This window comes from Haematobia irritans, chromosome 2 (genome assembly GCF_050003625.1).
Source record: "Haematobia irritans isolate KBUSLIRL chromosome 2, ASM5000362v1, whole genome shotgun sequence".
Lineage (NCBI taxonomy): Eukaryota > Metazoa > Arthropoda > Insecta > Diptera > Muscidae > Haematobia > Haematobia irritans.
In genome coordinates this window covers 152,161,985-152,184,871 of record NC_134398.1, presented here as the reverse complement: position 1 = coordinate 152,184,871, position 22,887 = coordinate 152,161,985, and the positions used below count along the sequence as shown (strand labels likewise).

General features: G+C 32.1%; 1 protein-coding gene and 1 long non-coding RNA gene across 2 annotated transcripts in view; both read right to left on the bottom strand.

Annotated features, from left to right (window-relative positions):
* The window catches only part of LOC142226565 (sodium- and chloride-dependent neutral and basic amino acid transporter B(0+)-like), a 34,421-nt gene extending 16,209 nt beyond the window's left edge, over nt 1–18,212 (bottom strand). Inside the window, exons 1-5 of the mRNA XM_075296645.1 lie at nt 18,020–18,212; nt 17,737–17,948; nt 10,717–10,851; nt 10,490–10,659; nt 10,295–10,410 (exon numbers count right to left, since the gene is read on the bottom strand). Of these exons, the coding sequence (XP_075152760.1) occupies nt 10,295–10,410; nt 10,490–10,659; nt 10,717–10,851; nt 17,737–17,899 (584 nt within the window). The 5' untranslated portion in view covers nt 17,900–17,948; nt 18,020–18,212. The remainder of the gene's footprint in view (nt 1–10,294; nt 10,411–10,489; nt 10,660–10,716; nt 10,852–17,736; nt 17,949–18,019) is intronic.
* On the bottom strand, nt 8,733–9,048 carry LOC142226569 (uncharacterized). Its single transcript, XR_012719694.1, has 2 exons — nt 8,981–9,048; nt 8,733–8,918 (listed from the first exon to the last, which is right to left on the bottom strand). It is a non-coding gene; the product is annotated as an uncharacterized LOC142226569 (long non-coding RNA).
* Nucleotides 18,213–22,887: the final 4,675 nt, after the last annotated feature.

The window sequence follows — 22,887 nt, the reverse complement described above, 5'->3', positions numbered from 1 at the left end:
TGAAATTTGGTACATGGTGTTAGTATATGGCATCTAACAGCCATGCAAAAATCGCTCCACATCGGTCCATAATTATATATAGCCCCCATATAAATCGATCCCCAGATTTGTCCTCCGGAGCCTCTTGGAGGAGCAAAATTCATCCGATCCGGTTGAAATCTTAGTATAAGGCCGCTAATAACCATGCCAAAATTGGTCCATATCGGTCTATAGTTATATCTAGCCGATCCCCAATCACACAAAAATTGGTCCATATCGGTTCATAATCATGGTTGCCACTCGAGCCAAAAATAATCTACCAAAATTTTATTTTTATAGAAAACATTGTCAAAATGTTATATCTATAGAAAATTTTGTCAAAATTTTGTTTTTATAGAAAATTTTGTCAAATTTTATTTCTATAGAAAATTTTGTCAAAATTTTATTTCTATAGAAAATTTTGTCCAAATTTTATATCTATAGAAAATGTTGTCAAAATTTTATTTTGCCAAAATTTTATTTCTATAGAAACTTTAAACTTAATTATATATGTATTTAATCGGCCTTTTTAGTTTAATATATACCACGTATGGACTATGTGGTATATATTACGGTGTTAGGAAGTTTTAAGATACCTTGCCATCGGCAAGTGTTACCGCAACCCAAGTAATTCGATTGTGGATGACAGTCTTCAGTAGAAGTTTCTACGCAATCCATGGTGGAGGGTACATAAGCTTCGGCCTGGCCGAACTTACGGCCTTATATACTTGTTATAATTAAATTTATTATTTATTTTTTTGTTAGTTCAAAATGTTATATGTTTTTTTTTTGTTTTAATAAATGAGTTGTAATTTTGTTTTTTATATCCTCAACCATATGATGGGGGTCTATTACCTTTGTCATTCCGTTTGTAACACATCTAAGACCCCATAAAGTATGTATATTCTGGGTCGTGGTGAAATTCTGAGTCGATCTGAGCATGTCCTTCCGTCCGTCCGTTTGTTGAAATCACGATAACTTCCGAACGAAACAAGCTATCGACTTGAAACTTGGCACAAGTAGTTGTTATTGATGTTATTGATGATGGTATTGCAATTGGTCCACATCGGTCCATAATTAAATATAGCCCCATATAAACAGATCCTCAGATTTGACTTGCGGAGCCTCTAAGAGAAGCAAATTTCATCCCATACGGCTGAAATTTGGAACATGGTGTTGGTATATAGTCTCTAATAACCACTCAAAAATTGGTCGACATCGGTTCATAGTTATATACAGCTCCCATAAAAACCGATCCCCAGATTTGGCTTGCGAAGCCTATAAGAGATACGGTTGAAATTTGGTACGTGGTGTTAGTATATCGTCTCTAACAACCATGCAGGAATTGGTTCATATCAGTCCATAATTATATATAGCCCCCATATAAACTGATCCCCAGATTTGACCTCCGGAGAAACAAAATTCATCCGACCTGGTTGAAATTTGGTACGTGGTGGTAGTGTATGATATTTAACAGCCATACCAAAAGTGGTCCATATCAGTCCATAAGCATATATAGCACCCATATAAACCGATCCCGATATTTGGTTTTGGAGCCTCTTGGAGGAGCAAATTTCATCCGAGTCAGTTGAAATTTGGTACATTGTGCTATTATATGGCTGTTAAAAACCATGCCCAACTAGGTCCATATCGGTCTATAGTTATATATAGCCCTCAAATAAATCGATCCCCAATCACACAAAAATTGGTCCATATCAAGTTCATAATTGTATGTAGCCACCATATAAGCGACCCCCATATTTCAATTCTGGCTCTCTACCACGAATGAACTAAGTAACAATTTAGAAAATTATGTTAAGAAGTTTTAAGATACCACAACCCAAGTAATTCGATTGTGGATGACAGTCTTTCGTAGATGTTTTTACGCAATCCATGGTGGAGGGAACAGAAGATTCGTCCTGGCCAAACTTACGGCCGTATATACTTGTTTTTTTAAATCAATAAATTCAAATATTCACCATAGAATGGTGACGGAGGTATAATGAGTTTGTCATTCCGTTTGTAAAACATCGAAATATCGATTTCCGACCATATAAAGTATATATATATATATATATATATATATATATATATATATATATATATATATATATATATATATATATATATATATATATATATATAAAATATATATATATATATATATATATATATATATATATATATATATATATATATATATATATATATATATATATATATATATATATATATATCATTCTATGGTGAATATTTGAATTTATTGATCTAAAAAAACAAGTATATACGGCCGTAAGTTTGGCCAGGACGAATCTTCTGTTCCCTCCACCATGGATTGCGTAAAAACATCTACGAAAGACTGTCATCCACAATCGAATTACTTGGGTTGTGGTATCTTAAAACTTCTTAACATAATTTTCTAAATTGTTACTTAGTTCATTCGTGGTAGAGAGCCAGAATTGAAATATGGGGGTCGCTTATATGGTGGCTACATACAATTATGAACTTGATATGGACCAATTTTTGTGTGATTGGGGATCGATTTATTTGAGGGCTATATATAACTATAGACCGATATGGACCTAGTTGGGCATGGTTTTTAACAGCCATATAATAGCACAATGTACCAAATTTCAACTGACTCGGATGAAATTTGCTCCTCCAAGAGGCTCCAAGACCAAATATCGGGATCGGTTTATATGGGTGCTATATATGCTTATGGACTGATATGGACCACTTTTGGTATGGCTGTTAAATATCATACACTACCACCATGTACCAAATTTCAACCAGGTCGGATGAATTTTGTTTCTCCGGAGGTCAAATCTGGGGATCAGTTTATATGGGGGCTATATATAATTATGGACTGATATGAACCAATTCCTGCATGGTTGTTAGAGACGATATACTAACACCACGTACCAAATTTCAACCGTATCTCTTATAGGCTTCACAAGCCAAATCTGGGGATCGGTTTTTATGGGAGCTGTATATAACTATGAACCGATGTCGACCAATTTTTGAGTGGTTATTAGAGACTATATACCAACACCATGTTCCAAATTTCAGCCGTATGGGATGAAATTTGCTTCTCTTAGAGGCTCCGCAAGTCAAATCTGAGGATCTGTTTATATGGGGCTATATTTAATTATGGACCGATGTGGACCAATTGCAATACCATCATCAATAACATCAATAACAACTACTTGTGCCAAGTTTCAAGTCGATAGCTTGTTTCGTTCGGAAGTTATCGTGATTTCAACAAACGGACGGACGGAAGGACATGCTCAGATCGACTCAGAATTTCACCACGACCCAGAATATACATACTTTATGGGGTCTTAGATGTGTTACAAACGGAATGACAAAGGTAATAGACCCCCATCATATGGTTGAGGATATAAAAAACAAAATTACAACTCATTTATTAAAACAAAAAAAAAACATATAACATTTTGAACTAACAAAAAAATAAATAATAAATTTAATTATAACAAGTATATAAGGCCGTAAGTTCGGCCAGGCCGAAGCTTATGTACCCTCCACCATGGATTGCGTAGAAACTTCTACTGAAGACTGTCATCCACAATCGAATTACTTGGGTTGCGGTAACACTTGCCGATGGCAAGGTATCTTAAAACTTCCTAACACCGTAATATATACCACATAGTCCATACGTGGTATATATTAAACTAAAAAGGCCGATTAAATACATATATAATTAAGTTTAAAGTTTCTATAGAAATAAAATTTTGGCAAAATAAAATTTTGACAACATTTTCTATAGATATAAAATTTGGAAAAAATTTTCTATAGAAATAAAATTTTGACAAAATTTTCTATAGAAATAAAATTTGACAAAATTTTCTATAAAAATAAAATTTTGACAAAATTTTCTATAGATATAACATTTTGACAATGTTTTCTATAAAAATAAAATTTTGGTAGATTATTTTTGGCTCGAGTGGCAACCATGATTATGAACCGATATGGACCAATTTTTGTGTGATTGGGGATCGGCTAGATATAACTATAGACCGATATGGACCAATTTTGGCATGGTTATTAGCGGCCTTATACTAAGATTTCAACCGGATCGGATGAATTTTGCTCCTCCAAGAGGCTCCGGAGGACAAATCTGGGGATCGATTTATATGGGGGCTATATATAATTATGGACCGATGTGGAGCGATTTTTGCATGGCTGTTAGATGCCATATACTAACACCATGTACCAAATTTCAGCCAGATCGGATGAAATTTGGTTCTCTTAGAGGCTCCGCAAGCCAAATCGGGGGATCGGTTCATATGGGGCCTATATGTAATTATGGACCGATATGGACCAATTTTTGCATGGTTGTTAGAGACCATATACTAACACCACGTACCAAATTTCAGCCTGCTCGAATGAATATTGCTTCTCTTAGAGGCTCCGCAAACCAAATCGGGAGATCGGTTTATATGGGGGCTATATATACTTATGGACCGATATGGACCAATTTTTGCATGGTCATTAGAGAACATATACCAACACCATGTACCAAATTTCAGCCGGATCGGATGAAATTTGCTTCTCTTAGAGGCTCCGCAAGCCAAATCGGGGGATCGGTTTTTATGGGGGCTATATATAATTATGGACCGATGTAGACCAATTTTCGCATGGTTGTTAGAGACCATATATTAACACCATGTACCAAATTTCAGCCGGATCAGATGATTTTACTTTCGTTTTAATTTAGTTTTGCAAAAACGAAAAATTCGGTTATTAGGAAGATGTGGTTGGCATTGGCTGTTCCCGTTGAGTTTTCGACAAAACGGTGTACATCTCTTGCTCCAAAGCTTTAACTGCCTGATCACCATTTAAAATTGATTAAAAACCATATCCTTTAAAACGAGGATCTATTAGAGTTGCTACCCGAGGAACAGTGCGTGTTTCGTAGTGTGCAAATCTATCAATTAAACGGCAACTTATAGTTGTGAAGGCAAAGAGACCTTGTGGAGTTTTAAGATGTAGTCTTTTTTGATGAAGTTTGCATGTTAGAGGAATGACAAGAGAAATTGAATTTTTGCTTCCATATAAAGTATATATATATATATATATATATATATATATATATATATATATATATATATATATATATATATATATATATATATATATATATATATATATATATATATATATATATATATATATATATATATATATATATATATATATATATATATATATATATATATATATATATATATATATATATATATATATATATATATATATATATATATATATATATATATATATATATATATATATATATATATATATATATATATATATAGATCCTTAAAGAGGTGTGCCAAAAATAGTGAGAATCGGTCCATGTTTTGGTATAGCACCCATATAGACAGGTCACCACATATTTTTCGCGAGTTTCTAGAAACTTTATTTACTATCCGATTTGGCTGAAATTGGAAATCTAGAGGTATCTTATGACTACAAAGAGGTGTGCCAAAAAATATGAGTATCGGTCCATGTTTTGGTATAGCCCCCATATAGACCGATCTCCCGATTTTACTTCTTGGTCTTATAAAAATCTTATTTTTTTTGTCCAATTTACTTCAAATTGAAAATCTAAGGGTATTTTTTGACCATAAAAAGATGTGCCGAAAATGGTGAGAATAGGTCCATATTTTGATATAGCCCCCATATAGACCGATTTCTAGATTTTACTTCTTGGGCTTATAGAAACGGTAGCTTTTATCCAATTTACCTGAAATTGGATATCTAGAGGTTTTATAGGACCATAAAGAGGCGCGCCGAAAATGGTGAGTATCGGTCAATGTTTTAGTATAGCCCGATACTTTTGGTTTTATAGAAACTGTAGTTTTTATCTGATTTGCCTGCAATTGTAAATATACTGGAATTTAAGAATTAAAAAAAAACGTATATCGAATTTAGTTTTTATCGGTCCATTTGGTAAGGCCGATTTCAATTCTTAAGGGTATAGAACACGCACTGATCATGAAAATTGCTTGAAACTGAATGTAAAATTTCCACATTTTGCTTCTCGTAATCATTTAAATAATGGAGATGAAAATGTATAGATTTTAGATTTCATGTCAAGGCGTATTTTCATCATTATCTTGCACACTTACAAGAGATGTTAATGATTTCTGGAAAACTCAAACAAAAATGGTTCTTATAAATCAAGAATCTTGTATAGTCTTCAAACACTGAAAAAAATATTTACGTGATATTAAAGATTACGCAACCTAAATTTTAGGATGCGAAATTTTCAAAATATTAAGGACAAATGTCTTTAAAATAAAACAAATTTCTTTAAACGTTTATAATCTTTGCTGCAAATTTTTTTTCAATAAATTTAGAATACAAATTTTGTAAATTTTCGTCCCTCCGTTAAAATCGCATGTCTTTGTACTAAGGCTAATTTTCCTTAAGGTAAAGAAACACATTTTTGATTTAAAGAAATTGTCCTTAAATTAACTGGATTTAGCGTCTTTGGCTTAAAGTTTTTTTGGCATTATGAAAACATTTTTATACCCTCCACCATAGGATGGGGGTATATTAACTTTGTCATTCCGTTTGTAACACATCGAAATATTGCTCTAAGACCCCATAAAGTATATATATTCTGGGTCGTGGTGAAATTCTGAGTCGATCTAAGCATGTCCGTCCATCCGTCCGTCTGTTGAAATCACGCTAACTTCCGAACGAAACAAGCTATCGACTTGAAACTTGGCACAAATAGTTGTTATTTATGTAGGTCGAATGGTATTGCAAATGGGCCATATCGGTCCACTTTTCCGTATAGCCCCCATATAAACGGACCCCCAAATTTGACTTTCGGATCCTCTAAGAGAAGCAAATTTCATCCGATCCGGCTGAAATTTGGTACATGGTGTCAGCATATGATCTTTAACAACCAAAAAATTGGTCCACATCGGTCCATAATTATATATAGCCCCCATATAAACCGATCCCCCGATTTGGCTTGCGGAGCCTCTAAGAGAAGCAAATTTCATCCGATCCAGCTGAAATTTGGTACATGGTGTTAATATATGGTCTCTAACAACCATGCAAAAATTGGTCCATATCGTTCCATAATGATATATAGCCCCCATATAAACCGATTCCCAGATTTGGTTTGCGGATCCTCTAAGAGAAGTAAATTTCATCCGATCCGGCTGAAATTTGGTACATGGTATTAGTATATAGTCTCTAAGAGCCATTCAAAAATTGTCCATATCAGTCCATAATTATATATAGCCCCTATATAAACCGATCCACAGATTTTAACTCCGGAGCCACTTGGACGAGCAAAATTCATCCGATCCGATTGAAATTTGCAACGTGGTGTTAATATATGGCCGCTAATAACCATGCAAAAATTGGTCCATATCGGTCCATAATTATATATAGCCCCCATATAAACCGATTCCCAGAATTGGTTTGCGGATCCTCTAAGAGAAGGAAATTTCATCCGATACGGCTGAAATTTGGTACATGGTATTAGTATATAGTCTCTAAGAGCCATTCAAAAATTGGTCCATATCAGTCCATAACTATATATAGACCCCATATAAACCGATCCCCAGATTTGACCTCAGGAAACACTTGGAGGAGCAAAATTCATCTGATCCGGTTCAAATTTGGAACGTGGTGTTAGTACATGGCCGCTAACAACCATACCAAAATTGGTCCATATCGGTCTATAGTTATATATAGCCGATCCCCAATCACACAAAAATTGGTCCATATCGGTTCATAATCATGCTTGCACTCTAGCCAAAAATAATCTAGCAAAATTTTATTTTTATAGAAAATTTTGTCCAAATTTTATTTCTATAGAAAATTTTGTCGAAATTTTATTCCTAATTATACAATATTCCTATAGAAAATTTTGTCAAATTTTATTCCTATAGAAAATTTTGGCAAAATTTTATTTCTATAGAAAATTTTGTCAAAAATTTATTTCTATAGAAAATTTTGTCAAAATTTTATTTCTATAGAAAATTTTGTCAAAAATTTATTTCTATAGAAAATTTTGTCAAAATTTTATTTCTATAGAAAATTTTGTCAAAATTTTATTTCTATAGAAAGTTTTGTCAAAATTTTATTTCTATAGAAAATTTTGTCAAAATTTTATTTCTATAGAAAATTTTGTTAAACTTAATTATATACGTATTTAATCGACCATTTTAAGTTTAATATATACCACGTATGGACTACGTGGTATATATTACGTTATTAGGAAGTTTAAAGATACCTTGTCACCGGCAAAAGTTACCGCAACCCAAATAATTCGATTGTGGATGACAGTCTTCAGTAGAAGTTTCTACGCAGTCCATGGTGGAGGGTACATAAGATTCGGCCTGCACGCTCACAAAAAATTGCTTCTGTAACATATACTCCCAAACATATTTTGCTTCAAGCATATACATTTTTGGGTATTGCCCAAACATTTATATGTTTGATCTCTTCCAATATATAATATGTTTGAAAGCATATTGGTCTAAACAATATATGTTTGGGTAGTCTAAGTTCCAAACATTTTGTATTTTTGCATCCAAATTCAATAATGTTGTCTTCCAAAAAAAAAATTTTATTATGTGAACATATAATATAATATGTTTGGGAGCATTTTGCACCCAAAAATATTATATGCTTAAAAAAAATTCTCCCAAACAATATTGTGCTCAAAATTTTATTTATTTATATATTTACAATCATAATGAATTATGAAAATAAACAGGTAATATAGGTGCTAACAACATAGGTTTTCGACCTGAATGCTCAAAATTTTGTTTCTGCCCAATTGTATATTCCCCCACATCTTTCTCACTTCCACGAGATTTCTTAGTTCTTAGCACCTTTTTCTGTAATACAAACATTGTAGAAGAAATTATTCAATTGTATGATTTTTTTATTTTAATTTTACCTTTTGCCGGACGGGGATTCGAACAGCGGACCACACAGTTTGTAAGGATCAAAGAAGTAGCTGATCAATTGCCCAAGGAAAAATAAAATGTTAATTTTGTAATAACAAGCAACAACCACCAACTTAATTCAATATCGCTCCCTGTTAAATAGCGCTCCAAGCTACTAAACACATATATGTTTATAGGCTATTTCTAAATTAATATATGTTTGCATCCAAGCATATTATATTTACAAACATTTTATGTCCCAAACATAATATGTTCTAACATATTAACATAAGAGAAAAGAGAATGAAAATTTGGTAAATGAGATCTGTATCCTAATTTTAATTTTATTGGTCCTAGACCTAAAGCCAGATAGGTCGCTAAAAAATTTCTTTATTTTAGAGTAGCCGTATCTTTGGCTCGTAAAGTAAACTTTTTTTGAGTGTAGGTAAAATCTTTAAATTTATCTTCCGAAAGTGTACTGGTTGAGCTGCTCTGCTTTGGAGAATATCTCTAATCAAACCCCCCAGAAATTTCAACGGATACTATAATATTTGATTCATGGAGATGGGTATTTAAGATTCGGCCCGACCGAACATACTGCTTTATATACTTGTTATTATTTTATATTATAATCTCATTTATTAAAATTACTATAATGTTTACAAATGTAGTTTATGTAATTTGCCCCTGCAGCTTACATGCTTTCTTTTTTTCAGAAACAACGATGTAACATCGGTAATTTAAAAACAACGATGTAACATCGATGTTTGATTTGAAAACATCGATGTTTCTCCACTTCTACGACACAGCCATCACTTGCTGCACGAAAGTGGCCACTTTCAAGCGAAGGAAACCCCAAGTTTAATTTTTTTGGCAACAGTGAGCTGTTAAACTTAAAATTCGGGGTCGATCTAGCTATGTCCGTCGGTCCGTATTATAAGCCCCGTTTAAACCAATCCACAGATTTGATTCCCTGTTCTTCCTGCAGGTGCAAATTTCATCCGATCCGCTTGAAAATTGACCCTCTAATTACCGTGCGAAAATTGTTTTATAATTATTTATAGACTGCTTTATATAAACCGATCGAGAAGTCAGCAGGTTTATGTAGGTATTTATTCTGTCTCTATATGGACTAAGTCAATGTTAATGTTCGATTTAAGTGGCTCCTTTCGGCCTGACTGAACTCACGACCGTATATACTAGTTTTTCAATCTTTTCTGAAGATCGAAAGTGGTATGTTACATATTCTGAAGTTTTTCTTAGATATTACCAAATCTAGGAAAACATCTTAGTTTCTAAAACATTTTTCAATTGGAAGTACTTACTTAAAATATAAAACGGATGGTATATGATGACCTATATAAGAAATATAGGTAAAGGTTACATTTGTGTCCTCGTCTTTCCATTCGATTATGCTTGCATTATAGGTAAAATTACATATCTAAAAGAAATTTGAAAGTTCAACTTTAATTAAGCCTCTTAGATTTGTTATCCAATTGAACCAATTGGATCACACCTACAGTTGTTCTTTCGTTATCTGTCAGATTACGAGCCCAAGTTTTAAATCCATCGCAACTCCAGGGTAATGTTGGATTAATTGAAGCCAACATGTAGAGAAGTGGAACCATAGCAAATATACTTTGATAAGCCAGAACACAGATATTAGTTAAAAGTGATATATATCCGATACCTGAAGTAGTTTTTATTTTAGTTTTAATGAAAGAATATTTCCTATGATTTGTCTTACCTTTAAACATGGGCGATAATCGAAATGCAGATATAAAACCACTGCTGGAAAATTGGCCCATGTATGATTTGAGCAACATCAAAGGAATGATGTATATTGCAGCAGTAACAAGATATACAGGAATGAAAATAAAAACTGAAATTGGAATAAAAAATGTATATATTGATAAGAAGTTCATATTATAGAAAAGTTAGGTGCAAACACATTTCATATGGCATGAACAAATGTATGAAACCTTGAAACAAATCTACTAAATTGTGGGCATTCCCCACATATGAGTGATAGACAGAAGAAAAATTTCCCTCATATTCGTTATCACAAATTGCAAAATTTTTGTTTGGAGATATTCTCTGAGTAGCAAAAAACATGAAATTAAATTTTTTAATGAGATATTTGAATAAATGGCCGATTCCGATAATATCCTTGAATATATGCACTGAAAAAACAGTGAACCCTTTTCCATTGCAAAATGAACTAAACTGTAGTAATATTGACCATGATTTAGCCCTTAAGATTTTTTTCAACTTGTCTAGTTTATAATTTTCTTGAATTTTAGTTCATCTATAACATTGTAGTTTAGTTCATTTTTACAACACCATAAGATTTATATACCCCTACCAAGTTAAAAATTCAGTATTATTTTGGTTTACTTGCTTATTTTGTGAGAAACCCGATAATAAAAATTGGTTAACAGTCTCTTTAAAATGTCGACGACTAAACTATTTTTAAATCAATCATTCCACAGTACACAGAAATTAAATAATTAAAGGAACAACAAACCGTTTTACTATTATGCAAATTTTCATACATTAAAATTAAACTTTCTTTAAGCAAAAGTACTTTATTATAAAAACTTATGATGAAAGTTCTTAATACAATGTTTTTTGTGAATAAAAATTATGACCACGTGGAACAGAGAGTAGTTCATTTGAACTCGCTGCTTGGACATTTTGACTTATCCTTTTTTATTCATCGTAGGTAATTTTTTCACATACCTTGCTGGAAAAAAATGGAAACAATAATGAAAATTGTTAAAAATTAACACCATGTATTGAAATATAATTTTTAATTCTTCATTTTAGCTTGTAACTTACAATATTTGGGGCATTTTATCAAATGGTGTAAGGAATTCAACTTTTCTTTGGAAAACGTATCTCATAAAATTTGTACCTGAAACAATTAGAGAGATAATGAAGTATTCTATATAAACTCATAAAACTGTGTTGTTATCGATGTGAAGGATATAATAAAATATATATTCTAGTTGAAAGAAAGACAAAGTTTTAATATAAAACTTACCAATTCTCTATTAAATTGTACGCTGAGGGGATATATAAAAAGTTGTCCAAAATTATTTGGGTTACTCTGAAATTAAATATTTATTTTTTACATTAATTAAAATTATTAAATAGTTTTCCAAAGAATCTAATGAAAAAATAATAATATGCATAAAAAACCAAATATTCTTGATATCCCTAGACAGTCATCATTCATCAAAATGACGACACGTAATTTCATTTTCGATTTAAAATGCATTTTAGTCTATTGGGAAATGGTAAATTTAAGTTATACTAATTCGACCGTTTTATGAATTTTTGTTTTATACTACTTAAAACCAAATTTAGTAAGAAAATAAATTCAAGTTTGGTTCACTTTTCGCTCACGATGAAAATTATAGCGTCTTGAAATCAGCCGTAGTCAAAATGACGAAGGATGACGTTAATGTACAAAAAATAAGGATGACTGTCCAGGGTTAAAAGAAAGTTAAAGAATCCTTACCAATTCACTATTAAATTACAGGCAAAGGAGTACTAAAACTTTGTCCAAATTTTTAAGGGGTTATTCTGAAATTAAATATTTGTTTTTACATTAAAAATATTACATTGGTTTCCAAAAAATTTTATTAAAGAAATACTAAAATAAGGTATTAAAAACCTGTAATTTTGATGATAAAAAGGTCATAAAAACGTAAATATTCTAGTCGAAAAAAGGCAATTTTTAAAAGAAAACTTACCAATTCTCTATTTTTTAAATTTTTTCGAATCCATCTGGAGTTGCTCTGAAATTAAATATTGTTTTTACAACAAAGAAAAACATTAAACTGATTTCCAAAAAAAATTAATTAACAAATAATAATATACATAAAAATATTCTTTTTAAAAGAAAGTCATATTAAAAAAATACTTACCAATTTATGAATAAACTATACGCTGAGATATAACAAAAATTTTCCAAATTCATCTGGAATTGAATATTACTTTTTTACATAGAATAATAAAAATTTCAATACACTTTCAACATATTTTCCTAAATATTCTTAATAACTTTTTTCTAAACTACTGATAAAATATTAATAACTTTCATTTAAAAGGTTTAATTATCAAACACAAATATATGTCTCAAAAATCCAAAATATTCCACGTCTTTATATTCACTTGTTGCACACCAGCTAAAAAGATGCAACAGCTCACGCCAACGCCAACTATACAACTGAAGCATGCCAAACAAAACCAAGCAAAGCCAAAACATTCCTACAACAACAAAAACACATGTGCCTTTATTGAAAACAACACCTCATCCAGCCAAATAAACCATCCGCGAATAACAAACACACACACACACAAACCACTATATGGACAAAAATAAAAACAACCCCACACTCATGTATACACAACAAAACTCAAGTAACATCATCTTTACATTAATCACATTCCACTATGCCGATAAAGATCTCTGTACTATGCATTAGTTCATAGCATCTGCTGACAATTTACTCTAAGAATAATATTCGTAAAGGCACACCAGTTTATGAACGATGAAACGTTTAACTTGAAATTTGCAAAATTTTCATGAAATGTTATCTACCATTTTTGACGAAAATGTCTATAAATTTAATTACATGTGAACTAAAAATATTTCATTGGGTAATTTTTTACCAACAATTATTAACTATAGGAATTGTCAGTAAGAAATTGCTATCCACTTTCAAGTTCATTTTTCGTAAAAAAATATTTTTTCATACAAAAAAATATTATAGTAAATTGCACTTATTATTTAGAAAGTATTTTACATTTCATAAGTAGTTTTATAGTATGACGAAAGAATTTTTAACTACCAGTTAAGAAATTTTTTAAGGAAATTTCCATCGTATTTTGTAGGCCATGAACTAAACGATTGCTACTTAGAATTTGTAAAATTTCCTTTCGAGTAGTTAATTTTCGTTGAAGATACGAAAAATGAACTAAAATTCTGGAAAATTCTTGTAATAAATTATTGTAAAAATCTTCTTAAATTTACGAGACACTTTTTTTTCTGTGTGGAAATTTTTCGCGTAAAAGATCATTGGTTTCAATACCGTCTTATTGAAGGCGAACGTTGTCTAAATCAATTCCATCTCATAACATAATGAGATATTTGTGGTATGAGTTGGATGGAATTCGCAGTCCATTCGTCGTAACTGTTGATCCATTCCAAGGACATTTTTGCAATTTTCAATCTTTTTCTTTCAAAATTGGAGACAATCGTGTCTATGCATGGCATGAATTCGGGTTTATTTCGACAATACTTTGTAACGAAGGAGTATTTCGTTTGTCTAAAAGTTCATTCCGAAGGAAAGCATTTATTTTTTGGTTGTAGTATTCAGGGCTGTGGGGTCGAGCCAATTTTGCTCGACTCCGACTCCAGCATTTTTCATCAGCTCGACTCCGATTCCGGAGTCAACTCCGGGTAATATAACTAAATCTAATTTTAATACCACTAATTTGTAGTTCTATTGTGGGGGTACCGTAGGTGGATCGTTATAAAGAATCGTATTTATTTATGTGTGCAAAAAAAGGTCTTAATTGCACATAATATGCCAATTGAACTATATATTTCAAATTTAGGGCAATGTTTAATAAATAAAATAATGATATAAATACCCATCACAATATGAGAAGATACCAACAGTATATGTATTTGTGGACCAAAATTATTGATACTATCTCAAATCCTTTAAATTTGTTGCGAGCTATATAAAGGTTTATATTCCCATATGCATGAATTTGAATCTGAATCGATTTAGACAAAATTGTATATACTTCTACAAAATCTATGTACTTAATATTTAAATCTTACGTTATGGGACGTACCACAATTTTAACAAAAAATAAAAATGCAAGGAAAGTCTAAAGTCGGGCGGGCCGATTATAATACACTCTGCACAACTTTGTATTTAGATCTACATTTTGATAAAATCTCAAATCAGACTTCTACAAAATCTCGAGCAATATTTGGGAAATATTTATAATTGTTTAGACAATTTCGCAAAAATGCATTTATGATTCATTCAATTGAAAAAAATTTGAAAATTTGAGTCATTTCTACAAGTTTTCGACTTAGCAGTGAGTATCAGTGAGCACACAATTTTGGAAAAATTTGTGTCTAGTAAATAAAATTTTGCAAAATTTTCTACAGAAACAAAATTTTGAGTAAATTTTCTATAGAAATAAAATTTTGGCAAAATTTTCTATAGAAATAAAATTTTGACGAAATATATAGAAATAAAATTTTGAATAAAATTTTTATAGAAATAAAATTTGGCACAATTTTTTATAGAAATGAAAGTTTGAAAAAATTATCATTAGAAATACAATTAAAAAAAAAAATTGTGTAGCAAACAAAATTTTGCAAAATTGGAAAAATTATCAATACAAATACAATTTTAGAAAAAATTTTGTGTAGTAAATAAAATTCTGCAAAATATTCTACATAAATAGGTCGAAAACCTTAGTTGTTAGTACCTTCATTTTTTATACCCACCACCATAGGATGGGGGGTATATTAACTTTGTCATTCCGTTTGTAACACATCGAAATATTGCTCTAAGACCCCATAAAGTATATATATTCTGGGTCGTGGTGAAATTCTGAGTCGATCTGAGCATGTCCGTCCGTCCGTCTGTTGAAATCACGCTAACTTCCGAACGAAACAAGCTATCGACTTGAAACTTGGCACAAGTAGTTGTTATTGATGTAGGTCGGATGGTATTGCAAATGGGCCATATCGGTCCACTTTTACGTATAGCCCCCATATAAACGGACCCCAAAATTTGGCTTGCGAGGCCTCTAAGAGAAGCAAATTTCATCCGATCCGGCTGAAATTTGGTATATGGTGTTAGTATATGGTCTCTAGTAACCATGCAAAAATTGGTCCACATCGGTCCATAATTATATATAGCCCCCATATAAACCGATCCCCCGATTTGGCTTGCGAGGCCCATAAGAGAAGCAAATTTCATCCGATCCGGCTAAAATTTGGTACATGGTGTCAGTATATGGTCTCTAACAACCATGCAAAAATTGGTCCACATCTGTCCATAATTATATATAGCCCCCATATAAACCGATCCCCCGACTTGGCTTGCGAGGCCTCTAAGAGAAGCGCATTTCAGCCGGATCGGTACGTGATGTTAGTATATGGTCTCTAACAACCATGCAAAAATTGGTCCACATCGGTTCATAATTATATATAGCCCCCATATAAACCGATCACCAGATTTGACCTCCGGAACCTCTTGGAAGACCAAAATTCATCTGATTCAGTTGAAATTTGGTACGTGGTGTTAATATATGGCCTCAAACTCCCATGCAAAAATTGGTCGATATCGGTCCATAATTATATATAGGCCCCATATAAACCGATCCCCAGATTTGACCTCCAGAGCCCCTTGGAAGAGCAAAATTCTTCCCATTCGGTTGAAATTTGGTACGTAATGTTAGTATATGGTATCCAACAACCATGCAGGAATAAGAAGTTCTAAGATACCACAACCCAAGTAATTCGATTGTGGATGACAGTCTTTCGTAGAAGTTTCTACGCAATCCATGGTGGTGGGTACATAAGATTCGGCCTGGCCGAACTTGCGGCCGTATATACTTGTTTGTCATTGAGCTTAACATGGAATCGGGCAGCACTCAGTGGTAAGAGAGAAGTTCACCACTGTGGTATCACAATGGACTGAATAGTCTAAGTGAGCCTGATACATCGGGCTGCCACATAACCTAACCTAACCTAACTACTTGTTTGTATTTATTTTCATAATTTATTATGATTTTAAATAAATTAATAATAATAATAAATTCTACATAAACCAAAATTTTGACTAAATTTTCTATAGAAATAAAATTTTGACAAAATTTTCTATGGAAATAAAATTTTGACCAAATTTTCTAATAAAAAAATCTATTACTATAAAATTTTGGCAAAATTTTCTATAGAAATAAAATTTTGACTTAAATTTTTTAGAAATAAAATTATCACTAGAAATAAAATTTTGAAAAAAATGTTTGTGTAACAAACAAAATTTTGCAAAATTTTCTATAGAAATACAATTGTTGCAAAATATTCTATAGAAACAAAATTTTGACTCAATTTTCTATAGAAATAAAATTTTGACCAAAAATATTTCTATAGTAATAAAATTTTGAATAAATTTTTATAGAAATAAAATTTTGACATTTTGATAAAATTTTCTATAAAAAACAACTTTGAATAAATTTTTTGTCAATATTCCACATATGGCCTTAAAATAAAATAAAAAAATAATTTCGATTGTTCGAAATATTTCAAATAAATTGATATGGGCATTAAAATGGATCGATCCAGCTCATCTGCTAGTCTAACATTCTAGGAAACATAAAAAGGTAGACATAATTGGAAGTTGATTTTCATTTACAATCTTGCTGCACATTGATCGAATGAATAACGCAATGGAAACTAATTTGCGTAAAAACTTGCTTAGTTACAAAAATGTGAAGTGTTTTAAAAAATTTGGTTTAGCCGGAGTCGGTGTCGAGCAAAATTTTTACGACTCCGACTCCAGCAAAATCTTCAGACTCCGACACCAAGACTCCGGCTCCAGAGCCCTGGTAATATTAGAGCTGTCTATTCTTCGGGTATGCCTATATGGTTTACTATCATTTAACATATAATTCACTTTCTTCCATCTGAGAAATTCTACTCACAAGTATTGTTACTTACCACCCGATTCCAAAGCTGATAAAAAGGTTCTTGTTAGTAAATCCACGTGAAACATTAAACCAATGCAAGCATAGACGAAGTCATTGGAATTAAGCCAACTGCCCCTTTTACTATCGGGCAGATAGGGACTTCGACCATTTTCATATGATGACTCGTAGGTCATAATGGTTTTTATTGACGTTGACCTTAACAGCAAGCGAATGCACTTTTCACTTTAAAGTGTAACATAAATTACAATACAATATTAAAATTTTGTTCGAATTATGGTTTGCAATATTTTTACTTCACAATCTTTCAAAAATAGTTTAATTGCTCGTAATATATTTAATCGATTCCAATTGTGTTATTGACAGAAATAATAACAAATTAAAGTAGTTCCGTGCGATAAATGACATTCAAGTGATGGCAAGAGACTAATGAGCAGATTTTTCTCGACAAATTAAATTGAAAAACTGTGGAACAATTATCAAATACGACAACAAAATTTTCTCTAATACTGAAAATCATAGTAAACATACGAAGGCTTTTTATTATCATTTTTTTTTGATTATTGGGATGAGAATATCGTAGTGACGGTCACCAATTGTCTTCTGGGGATTGAGCGTTTGACGATAATATATTTGTATGTTACAAAATGTATTGAGTGAACAAAGTGTCAAATAATTAATTTTAATATTCAAATAAGGATTTTTGTTGCAAGCCATTTACTGCACATTCCTAAAACGATTACAAAGTATTAATTTTTGCACATACATAGAAGAGTTTAATTTTTTTTAAAGAAGAAAGTGCTCTTGGACAATTTTTATTTCTTATTAGAACTCTGGCGAGTCGAAAACTGCTATTGAATGATCTAAAAATAATCACAAGTCTCAAGTGAAGAGATGAATTTGCCATTCTAAAAAAAAAATTGGAAATTCTTCCTAAGTCAATACTTCTACTGTACTTTCAAAAATGCTCTTCAAGAGATAGACCTAATTTTCTTTTTACAAGAAGTTCTTTTGATGTTATATATAACATGTATTTGTGGTCCTACAATACCTCTAAATTTCCAATTTCAGCCAAATTGTTTAAAAACTACGGATTCTATAAGCCTAAGAAGTAAAATCGGGAGATCGGTCTATATGGGGGCTATACCAAACCATGGACCGATACTCACCATTTTTGATACACCTCTTTATAGTTCTAAAATATCTCTAGATTGGACAAAACCTACTTATTCTAGAAGCCCAATAAGTAAAATCGGCAGATCGGTCTATATGGAAGCTATACAAAAACATGAACCGATGCCCACTATTTTGTGCATACCTCTTTATGGTCCTAAAATATCTCCAGATTTCCAATTTCAGGTGAATTGGATAAAAAGTACGGTTTCTATAAGTCCAATACCCCAAATCGGGAGGTCGGTTTATATGGGGACTATATCAAAACCTGGACCGATATAGCCCATATTCGAACTTGACCTGCCTGCAGACAAAAGACGAGTTTGTGCAAAATTTCAGCACGATTGCTTCATTATTGAAGACTATAGCGTGATTACAACAGACAGACGGACATGGTTATATTGTCTTAGAATTTCTCCTTGATCAAGAATATATATACTTTGTACGTCGGAAATCGATATTTCTATGTGTTACAAACGGAATGACAAACTTATTATAACCCCGTCACCATTCTATGGTGGTGGATATAATAAAATCGCCACTGCTAAGTCGAATACTTTTAACAAGTATATACGGCCGTAAGTTCGGCCAGGCCGAAGCTTATGTACCCTCCACCATGGATTGCGTAGAAACTTCTACTGAAGACTATCATCCACAATCGAATTACTTGCAAGGTATCTTAAAACTTCCTAACACCGTAATATATACCACATAGTCCATACGTGGTATATATTAAACTAAAAAAGGCCGATTAAATATGTATATAATTAAGTTTAAAGTTTCTATAGAAATAAAATTTTGACAACATTTTCTATAGAAGTAAAATTTGGAGAAAAAAAAATTCTATAGTAATAAAATTTGGAAAAAATTTTCTATAGAAATAAAATTTTGACAAAATTTTCTATAGAAATACAATTTTGACAAAGTTTTCTATAGAAATAAAATTTTGACAAAAGTTTCTATAGAAATAAAATTTTGACAAAATTTTCTATAGAAATAACATTTTGACAATGTTTTCTATAAAAATAAAATTTTGGTAGATTATTTTTGGCTCGAGTGGCAACCATGATTATGAACCGATATCATATACTGACACCACATTTCAACCGGATCGGATGAATTTTGCTCCTCTAAGAGTCTCCGGAGGTCAAATCTGGGGATCGATTTATATGGGGGCTATATATAATTATGGACCGATGTGGAGCAATTTTTGCATGGTCGTTAGAGACCGTATAATAACACCATGAACCAAATTTCATCCGGATCGGATGAAATTTGGTTTTCTTAGAGGCTCCGCAAGCCAATCGGGGGATCGGTTTGTATGGGGGCTATATGTATTTAAATATGGACCGCTATGGACCAATTTCTGCATGGTTATTACAGACCATATACTTACACCATGTACCAAATTTCAGCCGGATCGGATGAAATTTGCTTCTCTTAGAGGCTCCGCAAGCCAAATCTGGGGATCGGTTTATATGGGGCTATGTATAATTATGGACCGATATGGACCAATTCCTGCATGGTTGTTGGATACCACATACTAACACCACGTACCAAATTTCAACCGGATCGGATGAATTTTGCTCCTCTAAGAGGCTCCGGAGGTCGAATCTGGGGATCGGCTTGTATGGGGCTATATAATTATGGACCGATATGGACCAATTTTGGCGTGGTTGTTAGAGACAATATACTAACACCACGTACCAAATTTCAATCGGATCGGATGACTTTTGCTCCTCTAAGAGGCTCCGGAGGTCAAATCTGGTGATCGGTTTGTATGGGGGCTATAAATAATTATGGGCCAATGTGGACCAATTTTTGCATGGTCATTAGAGAACATATACCACACAGAAAAAAATATCACCAAAATATTTCCAATTAAAAAGTTAATTGAAGTTGAAAATTTTTTTAATTAATAAATTAATTGATACAATTAACTTTTTAATCATGATAGAAACATTAAGTTAATTAAGTCAATGATTGAAAATTTTAAAAATTTTAATTAAAAAATTAATTGATACAATTAACTTTTTAATCAAATTCGGAAGACTAATTCAGTTAAAAAGTGCTGATTTTTTTTTTAATTAAAAATGTATTTCAAACAAACATTTGTTAATCCAAATAAAAACTCTAAGCCACTTCAGAAAGTAATTAAAAATAGTTACCTTTTTTAAAATAAATTAATTGAGTTTTGCAATCAACATCAATTAAATTTTTAATTGAATCAATTAAAAAATTAATTGAAATTTGCTAAAAAATCAATTAATTTTTTAATCAAGAATTTTTTCTATGCCCAATTAAAACTGTGATTGATACTATCATTTTCGTGATTGAAGACATTTCAATTAAAAAATTAATTGGATCAATTAATTTGGTGATTGATTCAGAAAAAAATTTTTTTGTGTGCATGTACCAAATTTCAGCCGGATCGGATGAAATTTGCTTGTCTTAGAGGCTCCGAAGCCAAATAGGGGGATCGGTTTATATGGAGGCTATATATAATTATGGACCGATATGGAGCAATTTTTGCATGGTCGTTAGAGACCATATACTAACACCACGTACCAAATTTCAGCCGGATCGGATGAAATTTGCTTCTCTTAGAGGCCTCGCAAGCCAAATCGTGGGATCGGTTTATATGGGGGCTATATATAATTATGGACCGATGTGGGCATGGTTGTTAGAGACCATATACTAACACCGTGTACCAAATTTCAGCCGGATCGGATGAAATTTGCTTCTCTTAGAGGCCTCGCAAGCCAAATTTGGAGGTCCGTTTATATGGGGGCTATACGTAAAAGTGGACCGATAGTGACCAATTTTTGCGTGGTTGTTAGAGACCATATACTAACACCATGTACCAAATTTCAGCCGGATTGGATGAAATTTGCTTCTCTTAGAGCAATCGCAAGCCAAATTTAGAGCAGTGGCTTAGAGCAATCGCAAGCCCGTTTATATGGGGGCTATACGTAAAAGTGGAGCGATATGGCCCATTTGCAATACCATCCGACCTACATCAACAATTACTACTTGTGCCAAGTTTCAAGTCGATAGCTTGTTTCGTTCGGAAGTTAGCGTGATTTCAACAGACGGACGGACGGACGGACATGCTCATATCGACTCAGAATTTCACCACGACCCAGAATATATATACTTTATGGGGTCTTAGAGCAATATTTCGATGTGTTACAAACGGAATGACAAAGTTAATATACCCCCATCCTATGGTGGAGTGTATAAAAATGACTTAAATTTTCCTATATTTCGAATACATATCTATCGAACGATAAATCATAAAAACAATTTTGCCATGTTGCCTAAAAAAATTGCTTCAGATTTAAATATTTCCTATATATTTTTACTCACATAGTTTTCCACCCCGGGGCATTAGCCGACTTAAATTTTAAGTCTATAGATTTGGTAGAAGTCGAACAAATTTTGTTCAGATCGAGTCAGATGTATGTACTCGTATATGGGAACAAAAACATTTATATATAGCACCCAAAACATTTGACGGATTTGATATGGTATCGAAAATGTGTATCTACAAAGTGGTGCAGGGTATAATATAGTCGGCCCCCGCCCGACTTTAGACTTTCCTTACTTGTTGTATAAATATAATTACATTTTTATATTTTTCCATTAAAAATCAACAAAAAATTAAAAATTGTCATAATTTGCAAAACCTTCTCAAAGGAACTTCCATGGAAATGAAAAAAAATCAAACGCCACAGGTTCAAATCTCAGCGGGGATGAAATTTTTTATATTATTTAATTATGTTTTTACTTTTTTATAATGGGGGATTCCAGGATGCGCTTTAAAAGAAATATTTGTGGAAAAACTTCCAATTTGTTTTGCTGTGTAGAAATTCTAGTACAATTCTAAAATTAAAACCGAAACCCAAGATAAACTCGTAGGCAAAATCGTCTCCTTCTGGGTGTTGCAAACATAACATATGCACTAGGTTAGGTTAGGTTATGTGGCAGC